This window comes from Salmo salar, chromosome ssa01 (assembly GCF_905237065.1).
Source record: "Salmo salar chromosome ssa01, Ssal_v3.1, whole genome shotgun sequence".
Classification (NCBI taxonomy): domain Eukaryota; kingdom Metazoa; phylum Chordata; class Actinopteri; order Salmoniformes; family Salmonidae; genus Salmo; species Salmo salar.
This window is the reverse complement of record NC_059442.1, coordinates 30561797-30580299: the sequence shown is the minus strand read 5'-3', so window position 1 is coordinate 30580299 and position 18503 is coordinate 30561797. Positions and strand designations below refer to the sequence as shown.

General features: G+C 45.5%; 1 protein-coding gene across 9 annotated transcripts in view; it reads right to left on the bottom strand.

Moving 5' to 3' along the window:
• Nucleotides 1-18503, bottom strand: part of syne2b (spectrin repeat containing, nuclear envelope 2b) — a 132190-nt gene that overhangs the window by 6441 nt on the left and 107246 nt on the right. For 8 of the 9 annotated variants that reach the window (XM_045716643.1, XM_045716665.1, XM_045716653.1 and 5 more), the window contains 13 exons: nucleotides 18129-18295; nucleotides 8308-8470; nucleotides 7456-7643; nucleotides 7195-7345; nucleotides 6253-6435; nucleotides 5379-5516; nucleotides 5041-5235; nucleotides 4502-4808; nucleotides 4269-4337; nucleotides 3609-3745; nucleotides 3344-3467; nucleotides 2938-3149; nucleotides 2583-2783 (listed from right to left, as the gene is read on the bottom strand). In XM_045716643.1, the coding sequence (XP_045572599.1) occupies nucleotides 2583-2783; nucleotides 2938-3149; nucleotides 3344-3467; nucleotides 3609-3745; nucleotides 4269-4337; nucleotides 4502-4808; nucleotides 5041-5235; nucleotides 5379-5516; nucleotides 6253-6435; nucleotides 7195-7345; nucleotides 7456-7643; nucleotides 8308-8470; nucleotides 18129-18295 (2235 nt within the window). The remainder of the gene's footprint in view (nucleotides 1-2582; nucleotides 2784-2937; nucleotides 3150-3343; nucleotides 3468-3608; nucleotides 3746-4268; nucleotides 4338-4501; nucleotides 4809-5040; nucleotides 5236-5378; nucleotides 5517-6252; nucleotides 6436-7194; nucleotides 7346-7455; nucleotides 7644-8307; nucleotides 8471-18128; nucleotides 18296-18503) is intronic. The other variant, XM_045716655.1, reaches the window with a different exon arrangement.

Genomic DNA, 18503 nt, shown 5'->3' with positions numbered 1-18503 from the left:
GAAACAACATCTCCACCCCGCTGATCCTCAACACTGGGGCCCCACAAGGGTGCGTTCCCAGCCCTCTCCTGTACTCCCTGTTCACCCATAACTGCGTGGCCATGCACGCCTCCAACTCAATCATCAAGTTTGCAGACGACACTACAGTGGTAGGCTTGATTACCAACAACGATGAGACGGCCTAAGAGAGGTGGGTGAGGGCCCTCGGAGTGTGGTGTCAGGAAAATAACCTCACACTCAAAGTCAGAAAAACAAAGGAGATGATCGTGGACTTCAGGAAATAGCAGAGGGAGCAGCCCCCATCCACATCGACGGGACAGTAGTGGAGAAGGTGGAAAGTTTTAAGTTCCTCGGCGTACACATCACGGACAAACTGAAATGGTCCATCCACACAGACAGCGTGGTGAAGAAGGCGCAACAGCTTGTCACCAAAAACACTCACAAACTTTTACAGATGCACAATCGAGAGCATCCTGTCGGGCTGTATCACCGCCTGGTATGGCAACTTTTCCGCCCACAACCGTAAGGCTCTCCAGAGGATAGTGAGGTCTGCACAACGCATCACTGGGGGCAAACTACCTGCCCTCCAGGACACCTACACCACCCGATGTCACAGGAAGGTCAAAAAGATCATCAAGGACAACAACCACCCGAGCCACTGCCTGTTCACCCCGCTATCATCCAGAAGGCGAGGTCAGTACAGGTGCATCAAAGCTGGGACCGAGAGACTGAAAAACAGCTTCTATCTCAAGGCCATCAGACTGTTAAACATCCATCACTAACATTGAGTGGCTGCTGCCAACATACTGACTCAAATCTCTAGCCAATTAATATTAAACAATTGGATGAAATAAATGTATCACTAGTCACTTTAAACAATGCCACTTTATAAAATGTTTACATACCCTACATTAGTCATCTCATATGTATATACTGTACTCTATACCATCTACTGCATCTTTGCCTATGCCGTTCGGCCATCGCTCATCCATATATTTATATGTACATATTCTTATTCATTCCTTTACACTTGTGTGTAAAAGGTAGTTGTTGTGAAATTGTTAGATTACTTGTTAGATATTACTGCATGGTCGGAACTAGAAGCACAAGCATTTCGCTACACTCGCATTAACATCTGCTAACCATGTGTATGTGACCAATAAAATTTGATTTGATTTGACATGTGCTGAGCACTTGTTGGCTGCTTTTCCTTCACTCTGCTGTCCAACTCATCCCAAAAGCCTTGAATTCTAAATAATTCTCTGACACTGTCACCAGAAAAGCACCCCCACACCATCGCACCTCCTCCTCACAGTAAAAATAAAGAAAACCCCTGGAATGAGTAGGTGTGTCCAAACTGTTGCCTGGTACAGTAAGTGAATTTGTCCCAATACTTTTGGCCACCTAAAATGTATTAAAAGTGCTGTAATTTCTAAACGTTCACCCGATATGGATGAAAATAGCGTCAAATTAAACCTGACAGTCATGGCATGATTTCAAATTCAAGGTGCCAGAGCACAGATAACACAGATAACACAACCCCTCAAAAAACGGTCACTGTCCCAATACTTTTGGAGCTCACTGTACGTGTCGTCATTTGTCGTTCTGACAGAGATCAACCACAGGCAACGAGGAGGCTCCCGGTTGAATTTCTCAGGCAAGATGAAAACAACTACATCGACCATGATCCTTTGCTAGTTACGGCCACTTTCACCACAATCGTTAGCACCAAATATGGTAGTGAGAGGAAGTCCAGCTGCGAGTAGTGGGAGAGGATAGAACTGGGCCAACATTCTGCCAATTCTCTCATCGATGAAACTTCTGATCTCAATATGTTTTTCTGTTCCCAAAACTAGAATATTTTATAAACAAAGTTTTATAGACTTGACGCTTTTCCAAAGTAAAAAATATATTTATTTATTTATTTATTTATTTAACCTTTATTTAACCAGGTAGGCCAGTTGAGAACAAGTTCTCATTCACAACTGCAACCTGGCCAAGATAAAGCAAGGCAGTGCGACACAAACAACAACACAGAGTTACACATGGAATAAACAAACATACAATCAATAACACAATAGGAAAAAATATATATATACAGTGTGTGCAAATAAGGTAAGATAAGGGTATGTAAGGCAATAAATAGGCCGTAGTGGCAAAGTAATTACAATTTAGCAATTAAACACTGGCATGATAGATGTGCAGAAGATGAATGTGCAAGTAGAGATATTGGGGTGCAAAGGAGCAAAAAATAAATAAATAACAATATGGGGATGAGGTAGTTGGGATCTCGCTAGCTTGTGCTTGGCTTTGCCCACCTCCTTGCTTGTTATGCCCACTATGCTTAATTTGCTAGCAGTGTAAACGACACTTTAGTTATAAATATATTTGATTCAGCCCCATTCAGAAATATGGCGTGCTTCAAATACTTCATGCTCCATTAGGAGTATTCCATAGGAATATGTGGATGACATCAGTACTATCTACTGATTTTCATTTCTATATGCGTAGTGTACTATGGGGAATACGGTATCATTTGAGATTTGACCTCAGAGTGTATTGTATCGAGTTGTTTCCCTCACCTGGCACTGCATGAGTGCGCTCTGCAGTCGTTCTTCCCAGCTCTCCAGCCCGATGCAGGCCTGTGTCCAGCTGTGATTGGCTGTCCTCAGGCCCTCCTGCAGCTCCTGCAGCTCAGCACTGTCCCCACACTGGAAGTCCTGCCCACTCAGGTTGATGGAGATCATCAGAGACTTGTAGCTGTTGAACGTCTTCTGCATCTCCTGGACAGAGAAGAGGAAAATAGTGTTTCTTGTTTGTCCATAAATCAAAGAATGTTTCACATTCATCTCTTTTACTAATGAAATAAAATCCCTAGTTTCTGTCTATTGTTGCCCCACTGGCGTTACAGGAGCTGTATCATACTTAGGCCCTCACCTTGAGTCTCCTGATGTTGCCCTCCATATCTCGGATGCTGGTAGCCGGAGCCAGCCTCTGCAGCCTCTCTAGCTCTGGTAGCACATGGCCCAGCCAGGAAGTGATCTCATTGAGGTCAGAGTTCAGCTTCTGCCACTGCTGCAGGTCCTGTTTGATGCATAGCTCGTCACTGAGGGCCTGGGCCTGTAGCAGCTCCCAGCGCTCGATCACACCTGCATAACAACAAGTCACAATGGTTATAAAGGCCATTGTGGCAGATGTAAAGCCTAGTCCCAGATCTGTTTGTGCTGTCTTTCCAAACTTTGCAACACAAAACAAACAGATCTGGGACCAGGCTAGCAGATATAGATATAGCAGACAGAATATAAATGGCTGTGGATCAGTGTGTGTTATCAATGACACCTACCAGTCTGTTTGTCTGCGGTGGTTAACGTGGTGAGGCCTTGGTCCTCCAGCTCCTCGTCATTTAAGATCAGTTTGACCCTCTTCACACTGTCGATACTGCCACTGCACTCTGACATCAGCTTGACCTGGCCCACGGACACAGACATGCCAATGTCACTACTATCATCACTATCATCAACTAACAGTTATGTCTTTATCCAATGATGTTACTGTATATACAGTTTAATTTGTGTGTTTTGAAACAGGCAGACAGTATGGTGACTTACATAGCCCTGCTGGTGAAAGGGGGTGCTGGTGATGTGGGTGGGAGAGGAGCCCAGGCCCAAGATGATGTCCCTGGGAACATGTTTCCTCTCCTGTGGCTCAGGGGAGTGCCAGCTGGGGGGGTCAGTCACCGACTTCACTGGGATGGGGAACAAGAGGAGGAAGCAAGTCAGACTAGGACAAGATGGTTCTAGGTTCACTGAGTGGTCATGGGCAGTTGGGCTCCCCTATGGCCACTTTGAGATTCACTTATGCTGAAAACACAGATTTTTTTTTTTTTTACCAAATGTACATGCACACTCGACCAAAGGAGATGCCATGAGAATGCCATGACAAGTGACTACATGCATGCAGAACACTCAGTAATCAAATAGTGAATCTACAAATACCATCAATAAATCCAGTGATGTATAATCATGCAGTGGTGTGTATGAAGCTATACAGATGCAGGTGGTTATGGTCAAGTCATGGTCAAGGCCTGTGGTGGGACAGTGTTATTAACATCCAATAATGTACAAAACCAATCTGTAGGCCTGTATGTCCAGGGGAAGTGGGATAGCAGAGCTGAGATATTGGGATGGGGAGTGGGGGGGGGGTCATGCCTGGCCATCATAACCACACAGCAGTTCAGACACATGCAGGACAGGAGGCAGAGTGCCTACCCGAGACTGCTCTCAATGCTTTGGCAGTTGCCTTAACAAAGGACTCTGAGCTCTCAGTGATTTCTACATCTGCAACAAAAGAAGGGTGTCAATAGGTACCCTTCTCTTAGACCACTATGGATAGAATGGCCCTCTTCCGCATACTCTTCTTCATTCATGCTCATTCACCTGGTAACAAAGACTGAGACAAAGCCAGGTACAGGAGACTAGAGAAGTCTATCAGTGGTCATTACCTGACATGGCGCTATAGTAGGTAGCATCCTCCTCATCCTCATGGGATGAAGATCCCCCCACATCCACAGTGTGGTCCCACTCCAGGGGGATAGAGTCCACGCTGACCGGGGTCTCTCGCCCCGAACACTCCAGAGGGGGGGCCAAGAGACGGCACACGGCCTGCCGTCCCAATGACTCGCCCGTCACTCGGGACTCATCCTCCTCCTTTTCCTCTTCGTCTTCCTCCCCCCAGGAACTTCCAGCCAGCTCCGCTGAGTCCTCCAGATCTGTGTCGCGGTCAGACAGGTCCCGCTCCTCCTCCAGAACCTGAGGGAGAAAGAGGTAGGGATACCAACCTTCAGTCATACTGTGTAGATGCATAGCATTTCCAATTATACTTTCATAACAAGCATCTTGTTTGTAAGTGTAATTGTCCAGGAAGGAAATGGATTCATATCCACAGTTTCACAGACTGGAGTTATATGACTATTTGACTGTTAAATGAGGTGAGGTAGAGTGTGTCATAGTGTTGCGGTGAAAGGAGATGCAGCCCACTGACCGGGCGTCTGTTGATGAGGCGGTGGTGGAAGCGGGCCACCCTGCCAAACACCTCCTGGCAGTAGGAGTGCAGCTCCTCCAGCTCATCCTCTATTAGCACGGCGTCCAGAGGAGCACTCTTCTGGATCAGGTTCTCCCCAAACACGATCAGAGCATCGATCTTATTGGTGTTCAGAGTGATCTCCTGCTGGAAGCCCTGAGGGAGGGGAGACCAGAGAGAGAGATCAGCTATCAACCCGCCAGCCAAACATTAAGCATAAACACATCGTATCAATAGTTGAATAGAGGAAAAGGAAAGGAAGATGGATAGACTATGGTGGCCGGTGGGAGTCAACGTACATTGAGCTGCCTCATCTTGTCCTCGATGTCGCTCTCTGAGAAGTGCTCGACGTTGGTTAGCTGCAGGTCCATCTCAGTGAGCCAGACCAGGATACCCTCCCGTGTGCCCTCAAAGTCTTCCCTCTGAGAGGTAAAGTGCTGCAGGGGACAACCGAATAGAAGATTAACATTCAGACATTTAGTAGAGATTTAGTGGATCACTTAAATTGAGTGATTTGTAAAATCAGCAGTAATCAGCATAGGAAATAACAGTGCATTGTTATTTCAAAATCAGAAATCATCAGCATTGATAGTGAACTAGATTGAAAGCAAGTTCATTCAATCTAATGTGGAATAACGGATTTATTCTTGGCAAAGGAGAAAGTATATTCATAGCATATATGGAAATGTCCTATAGAGAGAGAATTTAGCTGCTCTGTCCAGGCAATGTGGGGAAGGGTCAGAGGGCGACAGAAGTGAAGGTCCCTAATCAGATGCTTCTTTAAAAAAAGATCCTCCATCTGGCTCCAGCCACATGCCACAATGGAAACAGCTGCTTGGCAACGGGACTGTCCTTGCTTTTTCACCATCAGAGAGGTGACCTAAATACAGCAGGCTTAGTGCTGATGCTGAGCTAACGCATCACTCAGATCACTACTCACATCTACACTCAGAACCTAAAATAGCACACTGGTGACCTTACACATCAGCACTATAAGATAGAGCGTGTTTTTACGTGACTCTTGAATAACCCCAATCTGTTCACATTCCCATTCTGACTTGACCTTATCCACCAGAATTTCAGATGTTGACCTTAGGGTAACTGATTCAGTGAGGAAATATTGATAACTCCTCTCACCCTTAACCCCTATCCCCTGACATCTGACCCTCTCACCTTGAGTCTACGGAGAATGGCGGACACCCTCTTCTGCAGGCTGTCCCAGCGCTGGTTGCCCTCGTGAACCATGACTTTGAGTTTGCTGGAGGCGTCGGTGCGGTTCTCTCTGGCCAGACGGCGATACTGCTTGTTGACCAGCTCCAGCTGGGTCAGCCTCTCATGGACCTGCCTCTGGAATGCCTGGGGGTGGAATCAGGGGGTAGGGGGGCAGGGAGATAGGTCTGGGTTAAGACTGACATTAAATATATTTTAAGAGTGACATTGGATTGATGTTGATTGGAGAAACATGTGTTCTGCACTCTAGAGTCTAAGAATAGATGAAAAACATGGCAACGCTTCCCGGTGAATACATGTAACCAACGCAAATATTGATTCCTCTATTCAATATAGTTCAACAATTACATGCATGATTATGTCAATTAAATGTTCAATATCAACCATGGTCAATCTGGAGGCTAAAGAAACGCACATCTGTTTAGGCGAGGTGCTGGCTAGCGGAGTAGAACACTTGAAAAATGAAAGGAGAGCCGCACACTCTAGGAGCTCAGATGGAATAATTTAATAACCAACGTTTCGACAGCTAAGCTTTCTTCATTAGGTTATCATCAGGTTATCACGGAATTTCAGCCATGGAAACATACTGTAAGAGCAAGACAATCATATTTGGTAAATAATAGTGTCATACAGCTATTCTGGTTGCTCTCAAGAAAAAGAGAGGGCTTCAGCAGAGCCCAGATTAACCAGCCTAATCTCTGTTAGTAATCCATACAAACACGGAAGGCCGAAGGTTAATTGTCTCTAGTCACCACATGAGAACCTGACTACTCGTAAACAGAATGAATACTCTGACCAAAAGCTTTCTCAAACGTTCAGTGGCAGATGTGTCGAGAATATTTTGGTGTGAGGGCTCATAGGTCATCAATGGGTGTTTTTGCTGACCTCAAACTTCTTGAGTTCCTCCTTGGCGCTGGTGTAGAGGACATCCGCCGAGACAGGGTTGGCCGCGGTGCGCTCAGCTGTCCTCAGCCAGTCTTCAAAGCGGGAATAGTCATCCAGGAACTTACACCACAGTCGCCATGTTTCCTCAATCCTAAAAGGAAGAGGTTGTAGAAAAAATGTATAAGCTATATATGAGGGGCTACCTTTTTGACAGTTGTTTATTTGTGTGTGTGTGTGTGTGTGTGTGTGTTCATGCCTCACCTCATCCTCCTCTCCATGGACATGGCACAGATGTTCCTCCAGCGGCGGTCCAAGCTACGGGTGGTCTGTTGGATGGAGTCGTTCTCTGTGTCGCTCCCACAGGCATCAGCATCGTGGAGAAGAACATCACAGAGAGTCAGAACTGACGCTACGCCCTCCGTGTGCTGCTCAATGTCCCGCTGCAAATCCTGCATACAGACACAGGAAGATATAGACAACTGTTTAGATACACCTGAGTAACACCCATTGCTTTTGAAGTAAGTCCTCAACCTCCACAACACATCTCCTGTCAGAACAATAGAATCTTTCAGAAGCTGCGGTTTGTTCTCTGGAATCTGCCGTTGCCCTGGCCAAACCTGGAGGCCTGGAGAGCACAGCAATGTAAGTGTCATTTCCAAATGCATCTGAGTGTTCCCTCACTCTCTGTAATGACCAGAATAGCCCTTTCTCAGGAGCCGCAGGAGACTGTTTTTCCCTCTCTATGAAGCACGGCTCCATTACACTGCTCCCAAAGAACATGCGTAGGAAGCGGGAAGCAGGACTATTAAGGCTAAAGTCCATTTCCACCTGCATTCTTAGCTCTCGGAAACCTACAGTAGCTTCATTACAGCACATCTCCCCCCACTGGTGAGATAGCATGTCTCCTAACAGTTCCTGCTCTCTGTAACCCGCTGGGACTCCAATACAGCATACCACATTCAAAAGTATTTCACTCTACATTCCTCCCCTCAGCTTTCTGACCCACAGAGACTATATAAACTAAACATATGCAGTTCATGTTAAACAGCCTGTACTGAATGGTGGTTTGTGGTTAGTGTATGGAGTGTCTGACACCTGGCCCCTGGTACCCACCTGCTGCTCAGCCAGCTTCCTCTGGATCTCATCACTGTGGCAGACGCTGTAGACCACGGGCTTGGCCAGCTCGGCCTCGATCCGTGACAGCCACGTCCGCAGGTTGCTCATATTCTTATCCAGCTGCTGCACTGTCACCAGAGTCTCCTTTAGCTTCCTCACCCTGGGGAGTCAATCTAATCAGTTAGTCAGTCAATCAATGAATCAATAAATAAATCAATCGACCAATCAAATCAGTGAAATCAGGAAGTTTCTTCATCCTGTTTGTCACCAGTGGCACAATTATTCACCTATTTACTATCTCTCCCAAGCAATGGCATTGAAGCCAGATACACTGTAACTGCCTAAATAATGGAAAGACTTGAGTAAACAAGGGATACAAAGTATATTGAAAGCAGGTGCTTCCACACAGGTGTGGTTCCTCAGTTAATTAAGCAATTCACATCCCAATCGACCGCTTATGGGAGATTCTGTTGCGGTGCCTGAGACAGCATTTTCCACCACCATCAACAAAACACCAAATGACGGATTTCTCATGGAAGAATGGTGTCACATCCCTCCAATAGAGTTGACACTTGTAGAATCTAGGCCTACAAAAGGGGGGCCGCCAGTTGCCCATCCCTACATTAGAGCACGACCTATATCAGCACGGTCCTCTGAATGACGTCTGACAAAAATGTAGAGCACTACACTGCGATTCCATTTCCACTCACTGGTCAATGACCTAAATCAGTGCATTCCTCTGCAGGAGGTGACACAATGCATGAAGAGCATTCCACTGTCATGTGACCCGCCAGTGAGCATTCCACTGGAATCTCCCACAAACAAACCTGTGCATGTCTACTACACAGCTTGACCACTAAGCTGGACTCTTCACTATACGGTCCAGAGAGATATCCACTTACTCCCTCAGCTATGAGACACCACCATTGTAATGCAAGGTGCCCGACCGGTGCTTGTAACCTGACTAGCAAACCAGAGATCTGATGCAACACAAGAGAAAAACCAGAAACATGCTGCTATCAGGCTTGCTCATAACTGTTGTCATTCCACCCGCATAGACAAGGTACAGACTCCAATTCTAAACTGATCTGCTGAGAAAGAGCAACAGAGAGAGAGAGAGAGAGAGAGAGAGGAAGACAGACAGACATACAGTGTTATGTGGCTATTTTTGGCTGAGTAATTGTGTTCATCACTGAGGCATCCCGAGAATACTGCTGCAGGCTGGGGTGGATTAAGGTTCTGTGTACCTGAGGATGATGCCTGGTAGTGGAGGAGAGACTGAATGAATAACATGCACCATACTGAGACAGACTGGAGCTACGGACAACTCTGTCTGAACATGAATGGCAAATAAACATACACTGACACCATGCAAAAATACACAATGAGCCAGGCTTGTGTTAGCCATCACGCTGAGTCTGAATGGCAAAAGCTGCGGCTGTGGCTGCTACTTGCATGCACTGACAAAGCACAGCCCATCCCCCCTCATTCTTGCTCTCCATCTCTCCCTCCCTCTCTCTCTCACTCTCACACAGACACAACACAACACCCTTTTCCACTCCTCTTTAACACAGCCACCTATTGAGTCCCATGCTTGCTGTGTGTAGGAGCGTGAGGGCTGGGGGATTAGGGAGAGAAAGGTACTTACGGCTGGGCTAGTGAGGAGGCTACTCCACGGCGGTTCACCCGTTAGCAAGCGCTTCCCCCCGCTCTGCCTGCCTCATACTCTCCGCAGTCAGCCTGTCCCCTCCCCCCTCCCTCAGCCTCGCTGGACCAGACTAGACCAGCGCCTCTCCTCAGCAATATGCACGGACACAGGGAAATGTACTTACATATCACACACACACACACACACACACACACACACACACACACACACACACACACACACACACACACACACACACACACACACACACACACACACACACACACACACACACACACACACACACTGTTACTGCTACTACTGTTACTGTTACTACTTAAACTGTCACTGCTACTACTGTTACTACTACTGTTACTGTTACTACTACTACTACTGTTACTACTGTTACTGTTACTACTGTTACTGTTCCTACTGTTACTGTTACTACTTTTACTGTTACTGTTACTACTACTACTGTTACTACTACTACTGTTACTACTACTACTGTTACTACTACTACTACTGTTACTACTACTACTGTTACTACTGTTACTACCACTACTACTACTACTACTGTTACTGTTACTACTACTACTGTTACTACCACTACTACTACTACTACTACTGTTACTACTGTTACTACTGTTAATGCTACTGTTTCTGTTACTACTACTGTTACTGTTACTACTACTACTACTGTTACTGTTACTACTACTACTACTGTTACTGTTACTACTACTACTGTTATTGTTACCACTACTCCTGTTACTGTTACCACTACTCCTGTTACTGTTACCACTACTCCTGTTACTGTTACTACCACTACTACTGTTACTGTTACTACTGCTACTGTTACCACTGTTACTACTACTACTACTAATGTTACTACTACCACTACTACTGTTACTGTTACTACTACTACTGTTACTGTTGTCACTGTTACTACTACTACTGTTGCTGTTACTACTACTACTACTACTACTACTACTACTGTTACTATTACTACTACTGTTACCGTTACTACTACTGTTACTGTTACTACTACTACTGTTACTGTTTCTGTTTCTGTTACTACTACTGTTACTACTACTGTTACTGCTGTTACTACTACTGTTACTGTTACTACTACTACTGTTACTGTTACTACTGTTACTGTTTCTGTTTCTGTTACTGTTACTACTACTGTTACTGTTACTACTACTGTTACTACTGTTACTACTACTGTTACTCTTACTACTACTGTTACTGTTACTACTACTACTACTGTTGCTACTACTGTTACTGTTTCTGTTTCTGTTACTGTTACTACTACTGTTACTGTTTCTGTTTCTGTTACTATTACTACTACTGTTACTACTACTGTTACTACTACTATTACTACTACTGTTACTACTACTGTTACTACTACTGTTACTACTACTACTACTACTACTGTAACTGTTACTGTTACTACTACTGTTACTGTTAATACTACTGTTACTGTTACTACTACTGTAACTGTTACTGTTACTACTACTGTAACTGTTACTGTTTCTGTTACTGTTACTACTACTGTTACTGTTACTACTACTGTTTCTGTTTCTGTTACTGTTTCTGTTTCTGTTACTGTTACTACTACTACTACTGTTACTACTACTGTAACTGTTACTGTTACTACTACTGTTACTGTTACTACTACAGTTACTGTTAACGTTAATGTTTTTGTTACCGTTACTATTACTGTTACTGCCACCACACTGACAGGTGGGCATCTTGGGCTGCAGTCGCCCAACAGTCAACAAGGGCAAGACCAGAGACGCAGTGCTGCCTGCCAGAAAACACTGCTTAACTCCCACCTACAGTATATCTGTCATTCACCCAAGCAATTAAAGACACCATACAAAGAACAGCATAGAGCAATACCCAGCAACTCTTGAAATATCTAGTGACACCAATTTACATAGAAAAGTCAGGGTAAGCCCTTCATCTGTCATAAGACAGATGTCTCTCACGGAGGAATCCTATACAACATTAAGTCTTACATTCACTTTGTAATGAGATAAGAGACAAATCCCTGTGGCATGTTAAGTATGTTACTGTGTAACTGTGTCTCCCACAAAGTCTTGAAAAGGTTCACTTTAGTTACCCACTGTCTGAGCATGTTGCATGCTGTCACCTTTATGACAGCTCATGAGTCTGTTATGCTAAGAAACTTGCTATGGTTCAATATAATATAATTGCTGAACAGTAATCCAATCTATGACTCAATACCCATTATTATCATCAGACTACTCCCTTCTCCACACACACACACACACACACACACACACACACACACACACACACACACACACACACACACCCCCCAACCCCTGACACACACCCTCAGACAGACAACTCTATTTTGCACCCCCTTGTCTGAACTCAACCAATCACCATGGCAACTGAGCTGGCAACCTGATGCCGAAGTTCTTTGAGATATACTGCATCGCCATGGCTACAGGAACTTCAACCATAAAGGGGAGACGAATGGCCAAAGAAGTGCTTTTTTAACAGCCGTACTCAAATATTGAATAAAACATGCTGAATTCTGTACTTACAGCAAAGAAAAACAGAGATATAACTCAAATCCCTGTTTCTTCAGACTTGGTAAACAAAGGAAGTCGATTTGTGAGCACTGAGCTGACTCCTGGCGTAGAGGGGGTTGTTTCAACAAAACATCTGCCTCACACGCCCCTAGCTCAGACAATAGTGAGGAGTGCGGGGGCCTTGGGGCCTTGGGTAGGGGAAGCTGGGGCTACGGGCCCTACGGATAACACAATGCCTTGTGTCAGCAGACGGCAGCTGCTGGACAGGGTGACGAAGCACCCAGTTTGTTTTGGGGGACAAAGGCGACCGGTGAGCCTGAGCCAGTGTCAGCGCATCTAATCTTCACCAAGTCAACTTTCACTAATCTTCCATATCACACTGCACTGGGTCCGCCCAGGCACAGGCTGAGGCACGGTCCTCACTCATCACCACTCTGAAATGTCCCCTGTCTGTAATAAGCACTCATCCAAATAGGTGACACATTTCAGGACCCTATGATAGGCCAACATGAACTGCAAACCTCCAAATCAACTCAGTTACAACACTTCCTGTTGTAAGCATGATAAAATGAAGGATCCCCTTCAAATCCCCTTTATGAGGCCGATGAGCAATGAGCAACTTTATGAGGCCGATGAGCAACACATAGCAGAGTTAAGACCACTCATTGCTTAATAATGCAATAGATCTACAGTGTAGGCATCATTGAAGACTTTAGGATTAGACTTTGACTGAAATTGTGAAATACTATACACATGTATGCTATTGCAATGATGGCATGCTCTGGTCTTGGTGAGGGAAGGTTGTGTACCACCTGTACACAGGATTATAGTGCATCATGGGATGACCGGAGATGATGGGAAGTGGAGCTGACAGGACGTCCTGGCTGAACGGGCCGTGAGGAGGCTAATTGAGGGCCCGGGGCTATCCCGTCATCTCCCCTCCCTCTTTATCTCTCTCTCTCTCTTATTACCCTGTATCTCTCTTTCACCTCCCTCTCTCTCACTTACCTACTGATCTAAAGCCAATTGTAGCCCTCTAACTTTTCCCCCCAACACACAAAGCCAATTGTAGCCTTAGTGCTCTAGTCTATACGACACACACAGCCAATTGTAGCCTTCCCCTCTTGTTGTGGTGAAATTAAAGCCTTATTATGGGGAAACTCCTTTGATAAAACTAGAAGGTAATTGAGCATGTTTGTACCAGAAATTAAGAGTTTATGCTCACAGAACAAACTTGATATTTTTCTCTTGAACCTAAGTAGAGTGAGCGGAGAACTCACAAGAATATATCACTGTAACCGTTGGCTGACTGCCATACACACTGCCATGTACATGTCGTGAGAGGGAACTCAGGGCAGAGACATAGCACCAGGCTAAATGGTTTCCACATCGCGTTAAGCAGCTTGTTCAAGTGCAACAGGCAGACATTCCTCACGTTTATCTGCTTACAGGGGGTTACAGCTACAAAACGACCATGGAGACTGAGGCCCAAATCCTGTCCTCATGCGCTCTAAGACGGAATCATTTCATCCCAACTTTTACACCATGTCTCTGGAATAGCGGCAGAATATGTAGGCTAAACTAGGGGTCCACACATTCCTTTGCATAGCGCCACATGGACCAGTACTAAGTGACAGAATGGACTAACTAGCTCATTAACTGGATAAGACATCCATGCAAGGTTGGCTTAAAGGACAGTGTGTTAGTGGGCTGAGCAGACTGCCGTCCATTCTCTGTGTTATTCCATCCTATATCTACCCGCAATCCTAAAGACCTCAAACTTTAGGCTCCCTGTCATTCATAGAGAGAACCCTCACTCACACTTGGTCCACATGTCCATAGACAAGTCCAGAATATCACTCAAATAGAAACTCCTCCCTCTTCCTGTTGTTGCTATGCAGGCAGACTCCTGTTAGTGAGAGAAAGACAAGGCAGCTGGACACCATGTTAGAGAGAGCCAAGAACAGCCACCATATGGCCCAGCTAAATCCCTCATTCTCATGGAGGATAAGTCATCCCCCTTCCTCCCCTTCGCAGTGACTCTGTATATCTGGCCCCTGTGGCCAGAGTAAAAACATTCCACTTAAGAGCAGGTCAGCTGGCTCTCTCTGACAAGTGGGGCCTCTGAGTTTCCAATTATCCACTTGGGGGTGGGGGGCTAGTATAGGCTATAGTAGTGCCTGCCTGTGAACAACAGCAATGACGCCAGAATAGATTGAATAACCTACTTCTCTCTGGAGATCTAATGCCAGTGAACTATATGCTACCCTCAATAATGAATAGCAATTGAATGAATGCTACTAACTAACATGCAATGCAAAAAGCTTGGATGATGAGAATGACTCAAAAGCCTCTTAAAAATATTCTAGCAGAGGCTTGTAAACAGGCCGCAGCAGAGAAGACTGCAGACATCATTATACCGATGATGCCAAGAGAAAACAAGGCCACATCAGTGACCAGAGTTCGAAACACTTCACCTAATGATTGCCATCTCGGAAATAAATCTTGTTAGTGGAAAAAGAAAACACATTAAGGATGACACAGTTTTAACCCTCTGCACACAACACACTGACAAGCCTAGTGTTCATCAGATGCAAGGTGAATCGTTACAAGAAGACTACACTTGGAATAGCATCATAGTCTCATAATTGTCACGTCCTGACCAGTATAGGGGTTATTTGTTATTGTAGTTTGGTCAGGACGTGGCAGGGGGTATTTGGTTTATGTGGTTCGGGGTGTGTGTCTATGTAGAGGGGTAGTTGATTTATGTGTTCCGGGGTTTTTTGTCACTGTTCTATGTTTATGTATTTCTATGTTCTATCTAGTTTAGTCTATTTCTATGTGTAGGTAATTGGGGAGTGGACTCTCAATTGGAGGCAGGTCCAGCTCGTCCTGTCCCTGTTCCTCGTACTAGCCCTGTGGTGCGTGTCCTTAGTCTGGCACGTCCTGGGTCAGCCCCACGCACCAGGCCTTCCGGCAACAGTACCTCGTCCAGAACTTCCGGCAACAGTGCCTCGTCCAGAACTTCCGGCGACAGTGCCTCGTCCAGAACTTCCGGCGACAGTGCCTCGTCCAGGACTTCCGGTGACAGTGCCCCGTAGAGAGACGGCCCACTGTCCGGAACCGAGAGAGACGGCCCACTGTTCGGAACCGAGAGAGACGGCCCACTGTTCGGAACCGAGAGAGACGGCCCACTGTTCGGAACCGAGAGAGACGGCCCACTGTTCGGAACCGAGTGAGACGGCCCACAGTCCGGAACCGAGTGAGACGGCCTACAGTCCGGAACCGAGTGAGACGGCCCACAGTCCGGAACCGAGAGAAACGGCCCACAGTCCGGAACCGAGAGAAACGGCCCACAGTCCGGAACCGAGTGAGTCGGCCTACAGTCCGGAACCGAGTGAGTCGGCCTACAGTCCGGAACCGAGTGAGTCTGCCTACAGTCCGGAACCGAGTGAGTCTGCCTACAGTCCGGAACCGAGTGAGTCTGCCTACAGTCCGGAACCGAGTGAGTCGGCCTACAGTCCGGAACCGAGTCAGTCTGCCTACAGTCCGGAACCGAGTGAGTCTGCCTACAGTCCGGAACCGAGTGAGTCGCCCTACAGTCCAGAGCTCCTAGAGTCGCCCTACAGTCCAGAGCTTCTAGAGTCGCCCTACAGTCTGGGGTCGACAGAGAGGGACATCGCTGTAGAGACAGTATGTGAGTGGAGTGAGCCAGGGGTGGAGTGGGGTCTGCATCCAGCTCCTGAGCCACCTCCTGACGAGGGAGTATTGGGGTTAGGGGGGGTGTTGCTCCCATGTACTTTTGGGATTTATTTTGTTTTGGGGGTTATTTGTTGGTTATTTGTGTGAGGTGCATCCGGGGTCTGCACCTTTGGGGGGGGTACTGTCATGTCCTGACCAGTATAGGGGTTATTTGTTATTGTTGTTTGGTCAGGACGTGGCAGGGGGTATTTGGTTTATGTGGTTCGGGGTGTGTGTCTATGTAGAGGGGTAGTTGATTTATGTGTTCCGGGGTTTTTGGTCACTGTTCTATGTTTATGTATTTCATATGTTCTATCTAGTTTAGTCTATTTCTATGTGTAGGTAATTGGGGTGTGGACTCTCAATTGGAGGCAGGTGTTTTCTAGTTGCCCCTGATTGAGAGTCCTATAAATAGGTATGTGTTTGTGGTTGTAGTTGGTGGGAGGTTGTTCTTGTTTTGCTGTATGTTGTCGTCAAGACTGTTTTTTTTTTTTTCATCGTTTTGTTGTTTTTTGTTTGTTAATAAGTGTTCACATTAAAAGTTCATTATGACTACTCAACCTGCTGCGCCTTGGTCCATTCCTCACAACGAACGTTACAATAATACACCAGTCCTCCCTGATGCATTAGATTAAAACATATTGTTTTCAATCTCATTAGTCCTATGGTATTCTATATATCCGCCTTGATATTCCTCTAAATAGATCATGTGTTTACTGCTTTCCGAGACACGCATGTACCATCAATAATTGCATCATGCTGTATGATGACACATAAGAGGTAAGCCTGTGTAAAGGTATTTCAGCAGTTCTCTTCATTCCACTCTGTGTTGGATTGGGATTAATGTTTCTGGATTAATAACTATATCCCTGTGATGGCTCTCTGAAGCTTTCCCTGTTATAATCTCAAAGCTTGGAACATTGCAGCAGCAGCAGCTGTTCTACCCTGGCCTGTCCTCACCTAACCCTAGTGGTAGAACCAGTTCTGACAGCGTCGGACCACGGTCTTACAATGATGCGTTGCTGTAATACATCCTCTGTCTTGTTTTGAATGACAAAGAGAAATCAATCCATTTTCAAGAGTGATATACTATGTACTCGATATGCCCTAACCAAGCTATCGTAAATTCCGGACTATAAGCCGCAACTTTTTTCCCAGGCTTTGAACCTCGCGGCTTAAACAATGTCGCGGCTAATATATGGATTTTTCCCGCTTTCAATAAAAAAATTTTTTTAAAAAACACATTCTGTGACGTGCTCAGTTTTTTTGGCGGCATGAAGCTTTCATTAGACCAATGAAATTGCCGAACGGGTTAAAGTCAAACAACTTTTTTGTTTACCTTTTAGATTAAATCGAGCGCTCTCAAACTTCCCATCATTCTGATTACGGTAGTCATTTTGTCACCCTCATCATGGCAAAGACACGGAGAAATGCATATGATGCAGCTTTCAAGTTGAAGGCGATTGATCTGGCTGTTGGAAAAGGAAATAGAGCTGCTGCACGGGAGCTTGGTCTTAATGAGTCGATGATAAGACGTTGGAAACAGCAGCGTGAGGAATTGACTCAGTGCAAAAAGACAACTAAAGCTTACTGCTAATTTTTTTTTTTTTACAAGCCGTGTTTCGTTAAAGCCTATTTATTTTTGTTACAAGCCGTGTTTCGTTAAAGCCTGTGTAAAGTTCATTTGTTTCAATGTACCAGTAGGCACCTGCGTCTTATAGATATGTGCGGCTTAATTATGTTCAAAATAATATATTTTAAAAAATTCAGTGGGTGCGGCTTATATTCAGGTGCGCTTAATAGTCTGGAAATTACGGTAATATTGTGGTCAGAGAGTTGTAAAGGTCCAACTGTGGTCTTACCTGGTCTCTATGTGATCAAACAGATGCTGCCAGCGGTCGTTGATGTCCTTCAGCTTGTCGTTGACCTCGGTCTCCTTGGTCTTGTTGCTAGCAGTGATGAGCTGCTCTCCAAGCAGCTTCAGGTGGGTTTTATTCTCACTGAAGAGGTTGATCTCCTCCATACAGTCCTGGGAGTCACACAGAATGGGAATGCGTATCTGAATGAGTGCACGTGTTGTGTGAAATTAATGTTTGTATGAGAGGGAGAGGGTATGTGAGAGTGGGTCAAAAGGTTTTGTGAATGATGGTATTCTATAGGAGGACGTTTCCCCCAATAGCATGCATTATGATATCAACGTTTTAAAAAGTCCAATATTGTCCAGTCAACAAAGTGTG